Source organism: Nicotiana tabacum, chromosome 1 (genome assembly GCF_000715075.1).
Source record: "Nicotiana tabacum cultivar K326 chromosome 1, ASM71507v2, whole genome shotgun sequence".
Classification (NCBI taxonomy): Eukaryota; Viridiplantae; Streptophyta; class Magnoliopsida; order Solanales; family Solanaceae; genus Nicotiana; species Nicotiana tabacum.
In genome coordinates, this window is record NC_134080.1 from 32,302,375 (window position 1) to 32,317,058 (window position 14,684).

Here is a 14,684-nt window from a genome sequence, read left to right on the forward strand (position 1 = left end):
TGGATTTTGTGCATTCGAACATTATTTGTCGGTTTGGGATATTGAAGGTGATTATCACAGACAATGGGGCTAATCTTAATAGTCATCTGATGAAGGAGACTTGTGACCAGTTCAAGATTACTCATCATCATTCCACTCCATACCGCCCTAAGGCAAATGGTGCGGTTAAGGCAGCCAATAAGAATATAAAGAAAATACTCCGGAAAATGGTGGAAGGATCTAGACAGTGGCACGAAAAGCTTCCTTTTTCATTGTTGGGATACCGCACCACTATTCGCACCTCGGTGGGGGTAACTCCTTACTCTTTGGTGTATGGCACGGAAGCAGTAATACCCGCAGAAGTGGAAATCCCGTCTCTCCGAATCATAGTAGAGGCTGAGATCGATGATGATGAATGGGTGAAAAGCCGCCTTGAGTAGTTGAGTTTGATTGACGAGAAGAGATTGGCATCAGTGTGTCATGGTCAACTGTATCAGCGAAGAATGGCAAGAGCGTACAACAAGAAAGTGTGTCCGAGGAAGTTTGAAGTCGGACAGTTAGTGCTGAGACGTATTTTGCCTCATTGGGCTGAAGCAAAAGGAAAGTTCACCCCAAACTGGCAGGGGCCGTTTGTCGTAACCAGAGTGTTGTCTAACGGTGCATTATATCTGACAGATGTGGAAGGAAAATGTGTAGAAATGGCCATCAATTCTGATGCGGTCAAGAGATACTATGTATGATTTCTTTATTTTGATTGTACTTATTTGTAGTTGGCATATTTTAAAGATTGAAATGACGAAGGCATTTTGTTCTGCTATCTAAACACTTTTACCCCTTGTCAACCATTTTGAGCCTTACTTATTTTCTTTCATATCCCTCTTTCGGAATCAATGTCACCATTAAGAAACGCGAGTGCGGAAGAAAAGAAAATGAAAAGAAAAAAAAAAGAAAAAGAAAGAAAAGTGAAAAGAAAAGAATAAAAGAAGGAAAAGAAAAGAAGAAGAAAATTGAAAGTGAAAAGAAGAAAGAAAAAAAAAGAAAATGAAGAAAAGAAAGGAAAAGAAGAGCGGAAAAGAAAAAAAACAACAACGTAGTCTCTATGACGTGAACTACGTTTGACTTGATCCCGAAAGGGTACGTAGGCAGCCTCTCTGAGGTTCAGTCATACCAAAATAAAATTCAAAAGTCCCCAAGCAAGAAACTGGGGCAGAAGTCGTGGTTGTTGCAAGAAATCTGATTTCGAAAGTTGTAATTTTAACCCATTTTGAAATTATTTTGAGCTTTTCATACCCTTTCTTTCTAGCCCCGTCCAAAGCCCACATTGTGGTCCAAAGAAAGGCCTTCTGATCAATCTTTGAGAAATGTCAAGTCAAGCAGGTAAATGTAATTCATGTCTGGGGCAACACTTTGGTTCAAGCAAGAAAAGCAAAAGGATAAAAATGAGAGAGTCTTATTGGTGAAAACCTGCACAGGCACCGTAAGGCGACGGGAGTTGAGAGAAAGAATAAAATGAGAGAGTCTTATTGGTGAAAACCCTTGCGGGCACCTTGAGGCGAAAGTGAGTTGAGAAATGATTGATGGAGAAAGGTCTGTTGGTGGAAAATTGTTTCGAGGCACCACAGGACGAACAAGGCTAAGGTTTGGATAAAGTAATAAAGTGATGGAAATTCTGGGGCAACAAAGGGTGGCGACCAAGAGTTGATTAGTTGGACAGATTGGGTTGATTAGTCTGAAATGCATGTCATGACGATTGGTACCGGTTGTTCCGGTCAGATAAGTTTCTTTACCCTTTTCTTTTTAGCAATCATCCAGTTTTGGATTGTTCTTATCCTTAACTCGTAAACTCATTGCATTTCATTCTCTTTGGGGGTTTTATCTGTCTAAAATGTTTCAATGTCAGTTTTGTTCAAAGCAAGTGGAAAGGGATTTCAAAACTCACTACCAGATTCCGGAAAGTGTAAAGCGCGATGTGGTCAAAGCATGTCAAAAACAATGTGATGAAAGGTGGAATACAAGGAATCACCGGAAGTGTCATCGGTGGAATGATTGGGAAATGTCGTGGGAAGTGCAAAAGTTCAGAAAAAGGGTCAGAGGTGTGAAACAACAACATGGGTACAGAACACTCGGTTTGTCAGAGTCAGAGGTTTGAAAGTCAAGAAGAAAGGCAAGCGATTCAAGGCCAGTTCGGGAAGCCAGTCGGAACAAAGCAATGCAGCAGATAGATCTCTAGCAAGAATGCCACCAACTAACCACCATTTTTGAACTGACAAATTTTCTTTGATTAAAACAGGGGCAGAAAAGTTTGTTTGTTTCAGAGGAACCCTCCGTGGAGAAAAGCAGTCAACAAGAAGTTTCGATTTTTGATTTTCAGGACCCTCCTGAAAAATGGGACCTAGTTTAAAGTTCAAAAATAGCATAATCTAGCATAAATGTATCCTAAAGAAATATAAGTTGACTTAGAAATGTGCATATTCGACACAGGATTCAATTAAGAGTTTTCAGGACCCTCCTGAATAATGGGACTTAGATTTAAGATTTCAATGAGATAACAACATTTAGCGTAAACTCTGTTGTAAGGTAGTATAACTCAGACATGAAAGTTGTCACCCTTAAGATAAAATTTGACCTTTGATTTTCAGGACCCTCCTGGATAATGGGGAGTAGTTTAAAGATCCTCTTAGATAGCATGATTTAGCAGAAGTCACACCTGTAGAAGATATAACTTAGATTTTAAATCATCGTTTAGTCAAGAGTTGTCAGGACCCCTCCTGAATAATGAGACCTAGCTTTCAAATCCTTAGTAATACTTGGTAATATGGTTTAGTTTTACAATCACATCTATCCCCAGCCACCAAACTGGGGCAGAAATTTTTTTTTGTTTTGTTTATTCAAAGTCAAGAGCCCGCCTGGATAACAGAGGAATACATTCAAGTTCAAGATTCAGAAGTCAGGAGCCCGCCTGGATAATAGAGGAATACATTCAAGTTCAAGTTCAGCAGTCAGGAGACCGCCTGGATAACAGAGGAATACATTCAATTTCAAGATTCAGCAGTCAAGAGCCCGCCTGGATAACAAAGGAAAACATTCAATTTCAAAATTAGTCCGCCTGGAGAACAGAGACATACAGTTCAAGTTTCAGTAATCGGGAGCCCACCCGTACAATAAGTGAATACATTCAAGTTCAACAATTTGAAGAAAGTAACAACACCTCAGTTTGTAGTTTGCAATGGCAACAAGGGATTTTACTAAGAAAACACAAGACAACAAGGCAACGAGGAAGTACAACAACAAGTTTGAAGAATTTAGATAGGATTTTGTAATTCATAGGTCATAGTTTAGTTTAGCTTCTTTTATTTTGCCATGGTGTAATAAGGAAGGTCAGCAAGCAGTAGCAGCAGCAATCGCAGTGAAATCATAGCTCCTGGTAGTCCCAGCTACCAGACACTCCTGAACTACATTGACCTGATTCATGTTTAGCCCAGGATATGTAGGCAACCTCCGAAGCAGGGTGCGGTCAAACTTTTTTTAAAAAAAAAAAAATGTTTCACGCGGAATATTCAAACGGGCAAATATCGCTCATTTCCACTCACTTATCTTTGCACGAAAACTCTTCGTGTTTCCGGGCAAAGAGGGGCAGCTGTGAGCACGTGATTTTTGCCCAAAGCAAATTATTCCCAGAAATTCAAACAAAACAATTTCTTTATTATTTTACAACTTTTTGTGAATTTTGGTGTCATTTTCTGTTAATTGTTGCATTGTATCTATGCATTTTAATTCATATGAAAAATACAAAAATATACATTTGCATTTAGGATTTAATTTGATATTTTTAGTATTAATTATAGGTTAATTTGTTTTAGAACAAAATATGAAGAAAATAACAAAAATAGTTCACTTTTGCATTTTTTAAATTGTTTAATTGTGAATTCGTCCCGAAATAGTTTTTAAAATAATTTTAGAAATCAATTAGTTTAATTTTGAAATATATTAGGACTTTATTTTAATTGTTGCAATTTTATAAAATCAGAAAAATACAAAATATACAAGATGAAATACAAAATAGATAAAAGAAACAAATGAAAAGGAAAAAGAAAACAAAAAGAAATAGATAAAGGGCTGCCCACGATTTGGGCCATGCCCAATTGATTCACCCAGGCCCAACATTTTTTTTCTCTTTCTTTCCCCGACCCAGGCCCAAACCCCACCCGGTCCAAACGACCCATCTCCAGAGACGCCCAAACGACGTCGTTTCACAGTAAATCAATCTCAGCCCTTCATTCTCCATAATCCAACGGCTGTGGTGCTTTCTTGTTGACTTAATAAATATGTCCGAAACATTCCCAAACCCTAAAACATAACTCACCTTCCTCGTACCCCCTGTTACCTCGTCGGAACCCCACCGCCGGCGAACGCCACTTATGCCATCGACCACCAAAATAATACCACGAGACCTCCTCTTCTCCCTCATCATGAATCCACCACCCGTTTCCTTCAAATCCCGCTCTAGCTCGTCGAATCCTCGATCAAATATTCTCCGGCCAAACCCCAATTAACCCAATCACCACCAAATTAACACTATGTGACCGCCTGGGCCTCCTCTACCCAACCCCCATAGCCCTATCTCTCGAATCTACCTGGAACAGATCGAATATCAAATTGAAGGTTTCCGACCAAAAACCCTAATGCAAAGTCTCCATGATTTCGAACCCTAACAACCCTAACCAGGTGTTTTCTTATGAAAACACATGGTTAGGGATATTACGGGTCAGAAATTTCGGGGGATTTGGAGAAACAACCACTGGTCGGAGCTCTTTGTTGTCAGTGAGTTCTTGTTGGCATTTTCTTTTATTTCAATTCTTTTTCCTTTTCTGATTTTCTGCATGTGTGAATTCCATGGTTAATGTCTAGTTTGATTTGCGCTTTAATTTTTGTCAATATTGTTCTAATCTTGTGTCCTGATTTGTTTTGATTAAGCCTAGCTGATTGTTTGATTTTAATATGTTCAAATTCCTGATCTTAGTTTGATTTTTAGTTAAGCCATTGATGATTTGTTAATTAGTTTTACTAAGTTTTGTTTGAATTAATTTCTGGTGTTCCTTTAGTTTAGGTTAATTACTAGTTAGTTTAGTTTCAGTTTAATTAGTCGTCGTTTGGAAGTTAGTTTGGTCATTAATTCTGAGTTCAATCGATAGATTCAACAAGAGTTTAAATTGGGGTATATTCAGAGCTTAAGAAACTGTCTTGGTTATAGCTGTAGTTTTAGCTTAAGTTCAGGGGTAGTTTAGACATTTAGGATTGGGCAGCACATGGTAGTTGAAACTAGAATCTTCTAGGGCTTTCTAGAGTGGTACTTTAGTGTAGATTTCAACAATTTTAGTGGGATTACTTGAGTAACAAGTTAGAAATAAGAGGACTAAACTGAAAATAAAGAAGGACTAAAAATGAAAACCAAAAATCTGATTATTCACTCTTGGGTTGCCTATAAATTGGCATTCTCATGCCTTAGAGAGGGGTCCTTTTTTGGGGAAGCCAACAAAAATTCTCCAAATTCTCTCTAGTTACAGATTCAAAAGGGAATCTGAAATCTGAAACTTCCTTTAGAATTTTAAGCTTTTCTATAGAAAAACCAAAAAAAACAATAAAAACTCTGAAAACCAAAAAAAAAAACATTGTTCCAGTGCTTTTTTTTCTCTTAGATTATTTTCCAATTCTAGCTTAGTGCAATTCTCTAATCCTTTTAAAAACCAAAAATAGCTCGAAATATGATGTTTCTGCTCAAGGTTTGAAGTTTGAAAGTCACTGGAATCATTTGAGCACTAGTATTGGGTTATTCGAGTTGGACTTTGGTTTGCTTACGTTGGCTGTGGTTTGCTGGGTTTGTTTCTGAGCATTTTGGTACTGTTTTTTAGGTTATCATGTGATCCTATTTGGTTTTGAAACAATCCTGGGGCTTAGAGCTTGTTTCTGAACTGCTGCTGTTTGGTTATTGTATCGGCTGACCTCTTCTCTTTTGTTATTTCACCCTTCCAGGTACACACTCGAAATTCTGCTGTAACTCCAAGCTTGAAATTGAATAAAATTGCCCCCCTGTTTTGATTCTGAGATCTGCCTGCTGGTTGTTACATATTCATAGTTAAATAGATACTATATGTGTTGTTTAATATAGTTAAGTGCCACTTGGTTGTGTATAAACTGTGGACTGTATAGACTGTCACCATTACTCTTGATTGAATTTCATAAGTAAAGAACAGACGTAATTATTTTGAACCCAATTACAGAGTGATTTGATTTCAGGCATGTTTCAGTTAAAAGTGTTAGATTCATGATAGTTAATGGCATCGTTTTGTAAAGGATTTGTTAAATCGTTTCTGATTTGTGTAAGTAGTAGGACATAACGTTAACAACATACTCACAGCTTAGGTTCAATTGTCATGCCAATTTAAAGTATATGAGTTCTCCACCTTAGTTCCAGTTTTTCTTTTTACCTTAGTGGTATCTTGTAGCTCGTCAAAAGTTAAAATAAAAATAATCCGAGTAAAAATTGAAAATCAAGGTGATCATTGTTGAGTTAATCTGAATAGGCGTATGTTGTTTTCCTGCGTTACTAACGTGTTGAATGATTTGTGGTAACTGTGGTGGACGTCTAGGTCTACACTGAACTGAGGCTTCACATGATTCAGCCTGCAGCCTGACGGCAGGCAGTTGGGCCTAAATGCATCAATAAGCGGCCCAGGCCTTGCTGATTTCTTCATATGGCTTGTGTCCAAGGAATGACCAAGGATTTGAACGCATGTGTTCATGGACTCCAAATGTAATTGACTCCATAACAATCCAATTCGTCGGAGTTTCGGGAGGGCCATTTAGTGGATTTCATGGCTTTCCCCAAAAGAAATATGCGTTAGACTCTTTAGGCACGATTTTAATAAAATTACATTCCTAAACTCGGGTGCATATTGATGCGACCCAAATCCAAATCTCAACGGAGTCAACTGTGTTAACAACCACGGGTGCATTGATTGCAACGTGGTTCGAGACGCATTTTCGCGATGTTGCAATTCCTTTAAAATAACAATAAAAGCGGTTTGTGAATAAAAGGCACATAAGCCCACATGTATTAAATCAGAAAAAATCAAATACAACAGTTGAGCGACCGTGCTAGAACCACGGAACCCGGGAATGCCTAATACTTTCTCCCAGGTTAACAGAATTCCTTATCCGGATTTCTGATTCGCGGACTGTATTACAGAGTCATATTTTTCCTCGGTTCGGGATTCAACCGGTGACTGGGACACCATTAATCTCCCAAGTGGCGACTCTGAATAATAATAACAAATCCCGTTCTGATTGTCCTTTAATTGGAAAAACTCCTTTACGCCCTTGCGGGTGTAGGTGAAAAAGGAGGTGTGACATCTGTGTATTTTTTTTCCTTCAAATTGAAATGCTAAAGCATCCACGGTTAATGTGCGTTCAGCATATTTCTTAAATTTTGTCTGCAAGATTTTTTTCTTTATTGTAAAAATTTTAACAATGGCCTCAATATAACCTCAACATAATAAAAAAATATCTGAAATTTACAAGCAAGAAAATGGATGAAAAATATTATACTTCACCTTTGAAAGGATCTAGAAAAAAAATTGTATTTTAAAAAAGAAAGTCTCGCCAAAAAAATATTGTATAAGGTGTTTCCCTTCCCATTCAAAATGTGAGGGGTAATGTTTCCCAACCCTTAAAGGTTAAGGGGGTAAAATGAATTTTACTCGAACTAAAGTGAAAAAGATGGCCACAGATAATTCGGAGTAAGGCAAGAGATGTTGGGGATTAGGGTTGGGAGCAACAGATTCTGAGTAACACATGATGGAACTTCAACAGAGTATCACTTTTGGTTTACAAAGAATTTGGTAATAATTTCTTAATGAATATTGTAATTCTTGAAAATTAGTTTCAAGCAGTTCAAACAATTTGTCATTTGAGTTCTGCTACATAAAGTTATAGCCATTTTAAATAAAAGGTATGATTAATGTTTATTGTGGATAAACGATGTCTAATATCTATTAGCTTGTGATGGGTAGACATTTATAAATAGAGGCCAAACCCAAAAAACCCTAACGTATAATGTTCTTTGAAAGCATGGTGACAACGGTTCACTGTCTTATCAGTTGTGTTCTCTGTGCTCTTTGAGGCTGATAACCAATGGATTGTCGAAATTGGTCTAAGGATAAGTTGAACGATACATTTATTTAACCCTAACTCAAGATTGTATTTCTGTATCTGTATATTGTGTCTAATCTCTGCTTAGAATGAATACTTGCATTAGGATTTAAAGAACAAACAGCATGATCTGAAACAAAAAACTGGATGGGGATTGGGGAAGAAGCAAATATGAAGGGAGCGCAACCCAGCTCTGAAGCAATACAATGAATGGTAAGAAAAAAAAAATTGAATAATCTTAATAAACAAATCACTCGTACCTAGTCTGTACATTGTTAATAAATACTTCAAGAAAATATATATATAATGCTCAATTCTGCAGAAATGGGACAAAATGGAATTAGAGCCAGCACGAAGTGTTGATTTCCAAATAGGGAAAATATACCTACAGCTCACAGGCCACTCAAAGGTCACACTCTAATCGGGTATAGAAAAGTCATGTTTTTTTCCAGAATTAATTAAAAAATATATAGGTTGAAAATCATTTGATTGAAAAAACCACAGGGAGGGAAAGGAATTTCTTCCATGCTCAAACCAGCTGCCATTCTTTGGTCATCACTGCATGCGGGTGAACAAAAACTGCAGGGCAAAAAGTTTTTCCATTTATGAGAATGATTCTTGATCATTATTGCAAAATTCCTTTCCAAGTTTTTGAGAGAAAAGGCGACACGCGTCCATGCTAAGATCAATGGCAGCTGAAAGCGCGATAAATAAGGCAGCATCGGCCATGCAAGTTACATGTCGTACCCCAACTTGAACTGTTGGAGCGCTTGGTTTGCCTTCGCCTTCAACACTTGATCCCATTACAAATCCTCGAATAGGCGACAATGAACTCAGTGCAGAGTCTTTTATTGTGTTGTCTATGCAAAATTGCCCACCTTTTTTCATACTCATTGTGCCTTCAGCTATAGGTACACCACTAGTAAGACCAATATCAGTAACAAGCTCAAATTTGTAACCGAGTCCGTCAACTGGTCCTCTTTCTCGCCATGCCTCAAGACGACCCCATGGCTTCCAGCTGCTAACACAGGATCCATTAGGCTGGAGGATAAGCCACGCACCAGGATTTGATCTTGAAACACGGTCAGAACCCGGAGATGGCACAAAGGGAGTGATCACTGAGGCAGCTGCAACAGCTGAGCCTGAAAGATCATAGATAATTATCATCCACCCTTTTCGCTCCCTCCCCGGTCTGTCCCTTTCAGCAGAAAATGTTCTCATCCATCCTCTATTGCCTAAGTTAAAATCAGTTGGAAGAGATCTGTTTTTACAAAAATTAAAATAAGAAAGACAATATCAGCTTCAGGACCACATACAAACAAAATTAGTAACTTGAACAATATTCTACTCCATACTTTGACTGGTAATAGTTGATTTGAAGGAAACGAAAAGTCAAAGAAGAATATTAACCAGGTTATGAAGTTTTGCCCAAATCTTTGCACATGGGGAGGGAATCAATGGTAGTTGCTAATGACAGTTGAGCGTAGAATTTAATGAACCTAACTTATTCTCTTAATATTTTTCATTATTAGATGAATCTAAACCTTCATAAGAAGTTAATTTGTTGGATACAACATGCTACAACGTCAGAGGATCAAATTGTAAAGAGGTCAGGATACAGGATCCTTTGAAACAAGCTGTATTTTTTTGTCATTTTTTCTCTGAACATGCCATGGACACAAAATGGACTGATGAATTGTTCGCCTTCAGAGAATCAGATCAACTATAATTGAAAAGGACATAAGCAAGTAGAATAATGAATTAAATGAATTTTGCAGATGACAATCATCCAAAGCATCTCATGAGAACTATAGGATATAACCACTTAGAAGTCGCAGTGGGTAGATCTAGCAAACAAGAATCCTAAAGACGCTATCGCATTTCTTCATATCAGCTATCGGAACATTGTTGTATGAATTCCCAATTGCAAATTGCACAAGAAAGACTACAAAATTCAAACAATGTAAAGCAATCTATAGTCTAATCCCAGGGAAAGATGATGATCACGGAACAACAAAAAACCCAGTATAGTTCCACAACTGGAGTCTGGCGAGGGTTGATAGTACGCAGACCTTACCCTATATTGAATATAGAGGTTGTTTTCACTAGACCTCAGCACGAGAAAAAATAAGAAAAGTGCAGTAGCATGATGATCACATAAGCAAAAAAGAAAGTTCCATAGCTTAGCGACAGGGGCGGAGCCAGCCTATCGTGTACTGGTTCGATTGAACCCAATCGCTTTGGTCCAATACATATATTTATCTTTAAAAAATTCATTGAATATGTAGAAATTATTAATTTAGAACTCAGTAACTTAAATAGATTAGAACCTCAAACCCATAAGTTTCAAATAGTGGTTCCGCCTCTAATTAGAGATTGTACTCAAAGCATGTGCAGCCATTCACACAACATGCATGTGACTCTTCAGAGAGTGAGAAATACTTCAGCTTCTGAAGAAGCAACTTTTTACATAGACAACAAGTCGAATCATGTGAGGAGGCTACCTAATCCCTAAAACACCAAATGAAGCTACCAGTACAATTCTCATCACTAGACGTTTTCCCTGTAAGTTCCAACCAATATAATTTTATTCTTTTTTTTCTTCTTTTGTTAGTAATGAGCAAATTTGTGAGGATATAATCCTTTCAACTAATCTTTCCTAAAATAAAAATTAAATGCTTTGTCTTTGCAAATCTATTTCTAAACACTTAATGACAAAATGGATTTTTTTAGTAGTATTAACAAGTGTTAAAGGGTGAGCTGTAGAATCTCAATTATCCAGGATTTCTTACCCCCACCCCACTTGATTAATCGTTTCAAGAAAGCACTTAGTTTGACCACTAAACATGCTTCTCTCATAACAAATTAAGAACTACAGTAAAAAGAAGCGACACAATTATTTTTGTTAACAACAAATATAAAATAAACCATAGCAAAAAGTAAATGAAAAAGGTAAATTTCGTAATGTTTTGGGGTAAAAGAAAAAAAAACCACCACTTTGAAAACAACGTCGGCGCAAGTTAGCATTTTCAGTGGGAAGGGAAAGGTAAATGCGCGGGAAAACAATGGGGAGGGACTCACCGTGTCCGGTTGTTGCGATCAGCACTGTACTTGCAGCTGAAAACCGGCTGCCTTATATTCCCCTGGATCTGGAAAACCACCGGACTGCACTCCGGTTCACCTCCGAACTGGAACACGAACCGCGGATCCGGTTCAGCACGAACAGCCATGTGCAACATAGCCACCGCCGGTTCGCCTCCCAATTTCATCCACCCGTTCTGAAACACATTGGACTTTGAATGCGTCCCGTTCAGGTTGACGTTCACCTGAACGGAACCCAGCAGTTTCCCACTGGTAACCCCGCACGTGCGACCCATGCGCCCCGTGAAAACAGACACTTTTAACGTAACAGGCTTACCGGAAAGACGCCGGAGAGTGACGGCGTCTAGGTGGAACCCGGCGGCGGAGGCGGAAGACTCCGGCGGAGAAGAAGGGTCTTGAGAAGTGGAACAGAGTGGGAGAATAACAGTTTGAGAAGGGAAATTCTTGAGCTTGAGTTTAGCATAGCAAGGAGTTGAACAAGGGTGAACTCCAGAACCAGAACCAGCAGGTTTTGTTGCTGTTGGAAGTTTAAGAGCTAATGACTCAATTATCAAACGAACAAACGGGCAAGGATCCATATCATGCACTGCTGAATTCTTCTTCTTGAATTTTCGTTGTTTAGTTTTGGGTTTTTCTAAAAACTAGATAAGAGTTTGATGAGGAGAAAGAGGATGGTGAGTGCGAAGAAAGCATGTATGTATATTTTGGCAAATGAATGCATGTCGGCTCATACTATTTGAATCTCTCTCTCTCTCTCTTGTAAATGTAATTATCAGTATTTCTCTTTCCTTCTGTTTTGTTGATTCGGCAATTTCCTTTTATTTATCGTCAACTAGTCGTCACGATATCTTGTCGTATCTGCCAGTGTTTTTGGCATATTAATTACTCGCTCCGTCCCGTTTCGCCATTAAGAAAATGCAATAAGTATATAGTTTAATTTTTTTATATAAGAGGGGGAAAATATAGCAACAAGAAAATAGTCTCCATTCTCTATTTCTCTGACCTTATATTCCATATAGTGAAGTACTTTTAGGAAGAAAATTCTATTTCCTTTTTGTTAGCGAACGAAAACGATAGAGAAAGAATATACAACCATTTTTTTTTTTTTATCTCTGGCCCTAAATTTTATACCTATTGTAAATGTCTAAACTAATTAAAGTGTGTTTCTCTAGAAATGTTATTCCTCTATAGGAAGTTTTGATGTGAAATGGATGGACTTTACGTGTCCATCGATTCAAATTTTCCATTCAATTTTTTATTATGGTTCTTCGGACTAAGCTTCGTTAAGAATCAAGGATAAAACTAAGACTTTTTTCTAATGACGAGATAATATTAGACTCAAAATTTAACAAAATTAACATTGCTAATTGCAATTAGTGCATGAACAAATTTCAGTTTTCAAGTTGCATCAATTCAAATAATTTGCTAATAATGGCTTCCATAATTGAATTCATGTACTTTAAAATATAACAAAGCCTTGCCGCTTCCAAAGTTAATGTACTATTTATTAATTAAATAAATAAAACTCTACAGTTAATGGTTTACATACTAATTTATCCCTATTTCTCTATTTACCATCAATAAAAATTTAAATGGTTGTTTTTTAAGACTTCTTTTAACTACATAATTTTCCATTCTTATTGTTTAATGAATGGAAACACCAATTATTTATATTCTTTCAACTACATAATATCCGCAGGATAACAGCAATTGTTTATATTCGAAAAATCCATTAGCGATACAGGTATCCATAATTTTTGTTAAAATCAATTATTCATTCTATTAACTAGTGGCTTATTTTGTACGTATTTCCAATAATTCCCACATTTAAATAATTGGTGTAAACTTTAATTCTAGACTCAACTACTCTAAACATATATAAAATTGCAATTAGCGTTAAGGCCAAAAAAATATACATTAATTTTGAGTTACGATTTGAAAATTGTTTCCTAAACCACGATGATACATTTTCTTATTAGTGACTATTTTTGTTCTAGTTTCCCAACTCGTATTCCCCACTCATAAAAAGATCAAGAAAAACAATTAAATATTTATGCTTCTTCCATTTCATTTTATCAGTCTTAACTTGGCACAAAATTTTATAATGCAAAAAAACAAAATTGATCATATGATCTTAATTAAATATCTGTATACAATATTTAAAATAGTCTTTGAATTTTATGATTTTAGACATGTCGTGTCATTCCTCTAATGAAGTGTCACTAATAGCAAAATAAAAATATTGGAATTAAAAACCTACTAAACATAATATATGACATTTCTTTTGAAATGGATTAACAAAAGAAAAGTAAAACACATGAATTGAGACAAAGGAATTATCACTGATGTCGTGCTATAATTTCATATATTTTGACGTTATTTACCCTACTTGCTTGTTGTTTGGATGCTAATTTGTGCGATTATTGAGCTTAATAACATTTCTTTACGTGTAGGAATGCTTGGGCATGAAGTGGAGAAAAATTGCACGAAATGGTACCTCAAAGCTACAAAATGGGGCAATAAGAGAAGACGTGCAAGGCAATGAAAAGTCACGGTCATAAACAGTACAAGGCTTTGTCCAGGGCATTGTCACTAGTACCTTTGATAGTGCCTCGCGGGGAAATGTTGGCACCTCTGATGGTGCCTCGCAGGGTAATGTTAGCGCCTCCGACAATGGCCCGCGCCAGCGATGCTTATCCGAACCATTTTTATTTTTTCATTATGTTTGGATGTGTAAACCTCAACCCTACCTTATAAATACTTTCTAAACTTAGTTTTTAGAGGGCTGGACATTATTGGAGAGGCAAAAGACTATGGAACACTCTGGAGCATAAATCACAAGAGTTTTTCTCTTCGCTCTACTTTAATCTGTAGTTTAATGCTTTTGAATATTACTTTGATTATTTATACAATTATGAGTAGCTAAACTCTCTATCTAGGGTTTGATGAAATACTTTGGAGGATGAATTCTTATTACGTTTTAATATAATTTTGCCTTTAAATATCCCTACTTGTTCAACTACGTGTTTATTGTTGTTGATTGAATGACCATCAATTGACTGTGCCTATTTATTATGTATTGCTTGAGAAAGAGTACATATTTAGGTTGTTGTCAAACAACGTCACTCCTAAGGTATATGAGAGATCAATACGGCAGGTGGATTAGAGATAACGAAGCTTTGACGTGATCATAGTGGGCGGTGAAGAAGTGCGAGCTGGCGTAATTCGAGAAAATATGACTAGTACATTATTGTAGTTGCTCCAGGGAGAATTACGATAAGTTGAGTGCTCATGATCAATAGAATACTTAGGAAAAATTGTTGGAGACGTAGCAGGAAAGATTCCGACAATTGTGGAAATTATAATTCTCGGCTGTTCCAATTTTGTCTCCAACT

The 14,684-nt window shown here is 37.0% G+C and overlaps 1 protein-coding gene across 1 annotated transcript; it reads right to left on the reverse strand.

The window, feature by feature from the left end:
- Positions 1-8,401: 8,401 nt before the first annotated feature.
- LOC107811460 (uncharacterized) lies at positions 8,402-12,082 on the reverse strand. The gene is made up of 2 exons (XM_016636386.2): positions 11,269-12,082; positions 8,402-9,448 (listed from the first exon to the last, which is right to left on the reverse strand). Exons 1-2 carry the CDS (start codon positions 11,865-11,867, stop codon positions 8,791-8,793), a joined length of 1,257 nt encoding a protein of 418 aa, XP_016491872.1. The 5' UTR covers positions 11,868-12,082; the 3' UTR covers positions 8,402-8,790.
- Between the last annotated feature and the right edge of the window lie 2,602 nt (positions 12,083-14,684).

Excerpts from the sequence above, each read along its gene's own strand:
- LOC107811460 (XM_016636386.2), bottom strand. The coding sequence starts at position 11,867 with ATGGATCCTTGCCCGTTTGTTCGTTTGATAATTGAGTCATTAGCTCTT. Across the intron at positions 9,449-11,268 it reads GATCGCAACAACCGGACACG|ATCTCTTCCAACTGATTTTA; the intron begins GTGAGTCCCTCC and ends TTGTAAAAACAG.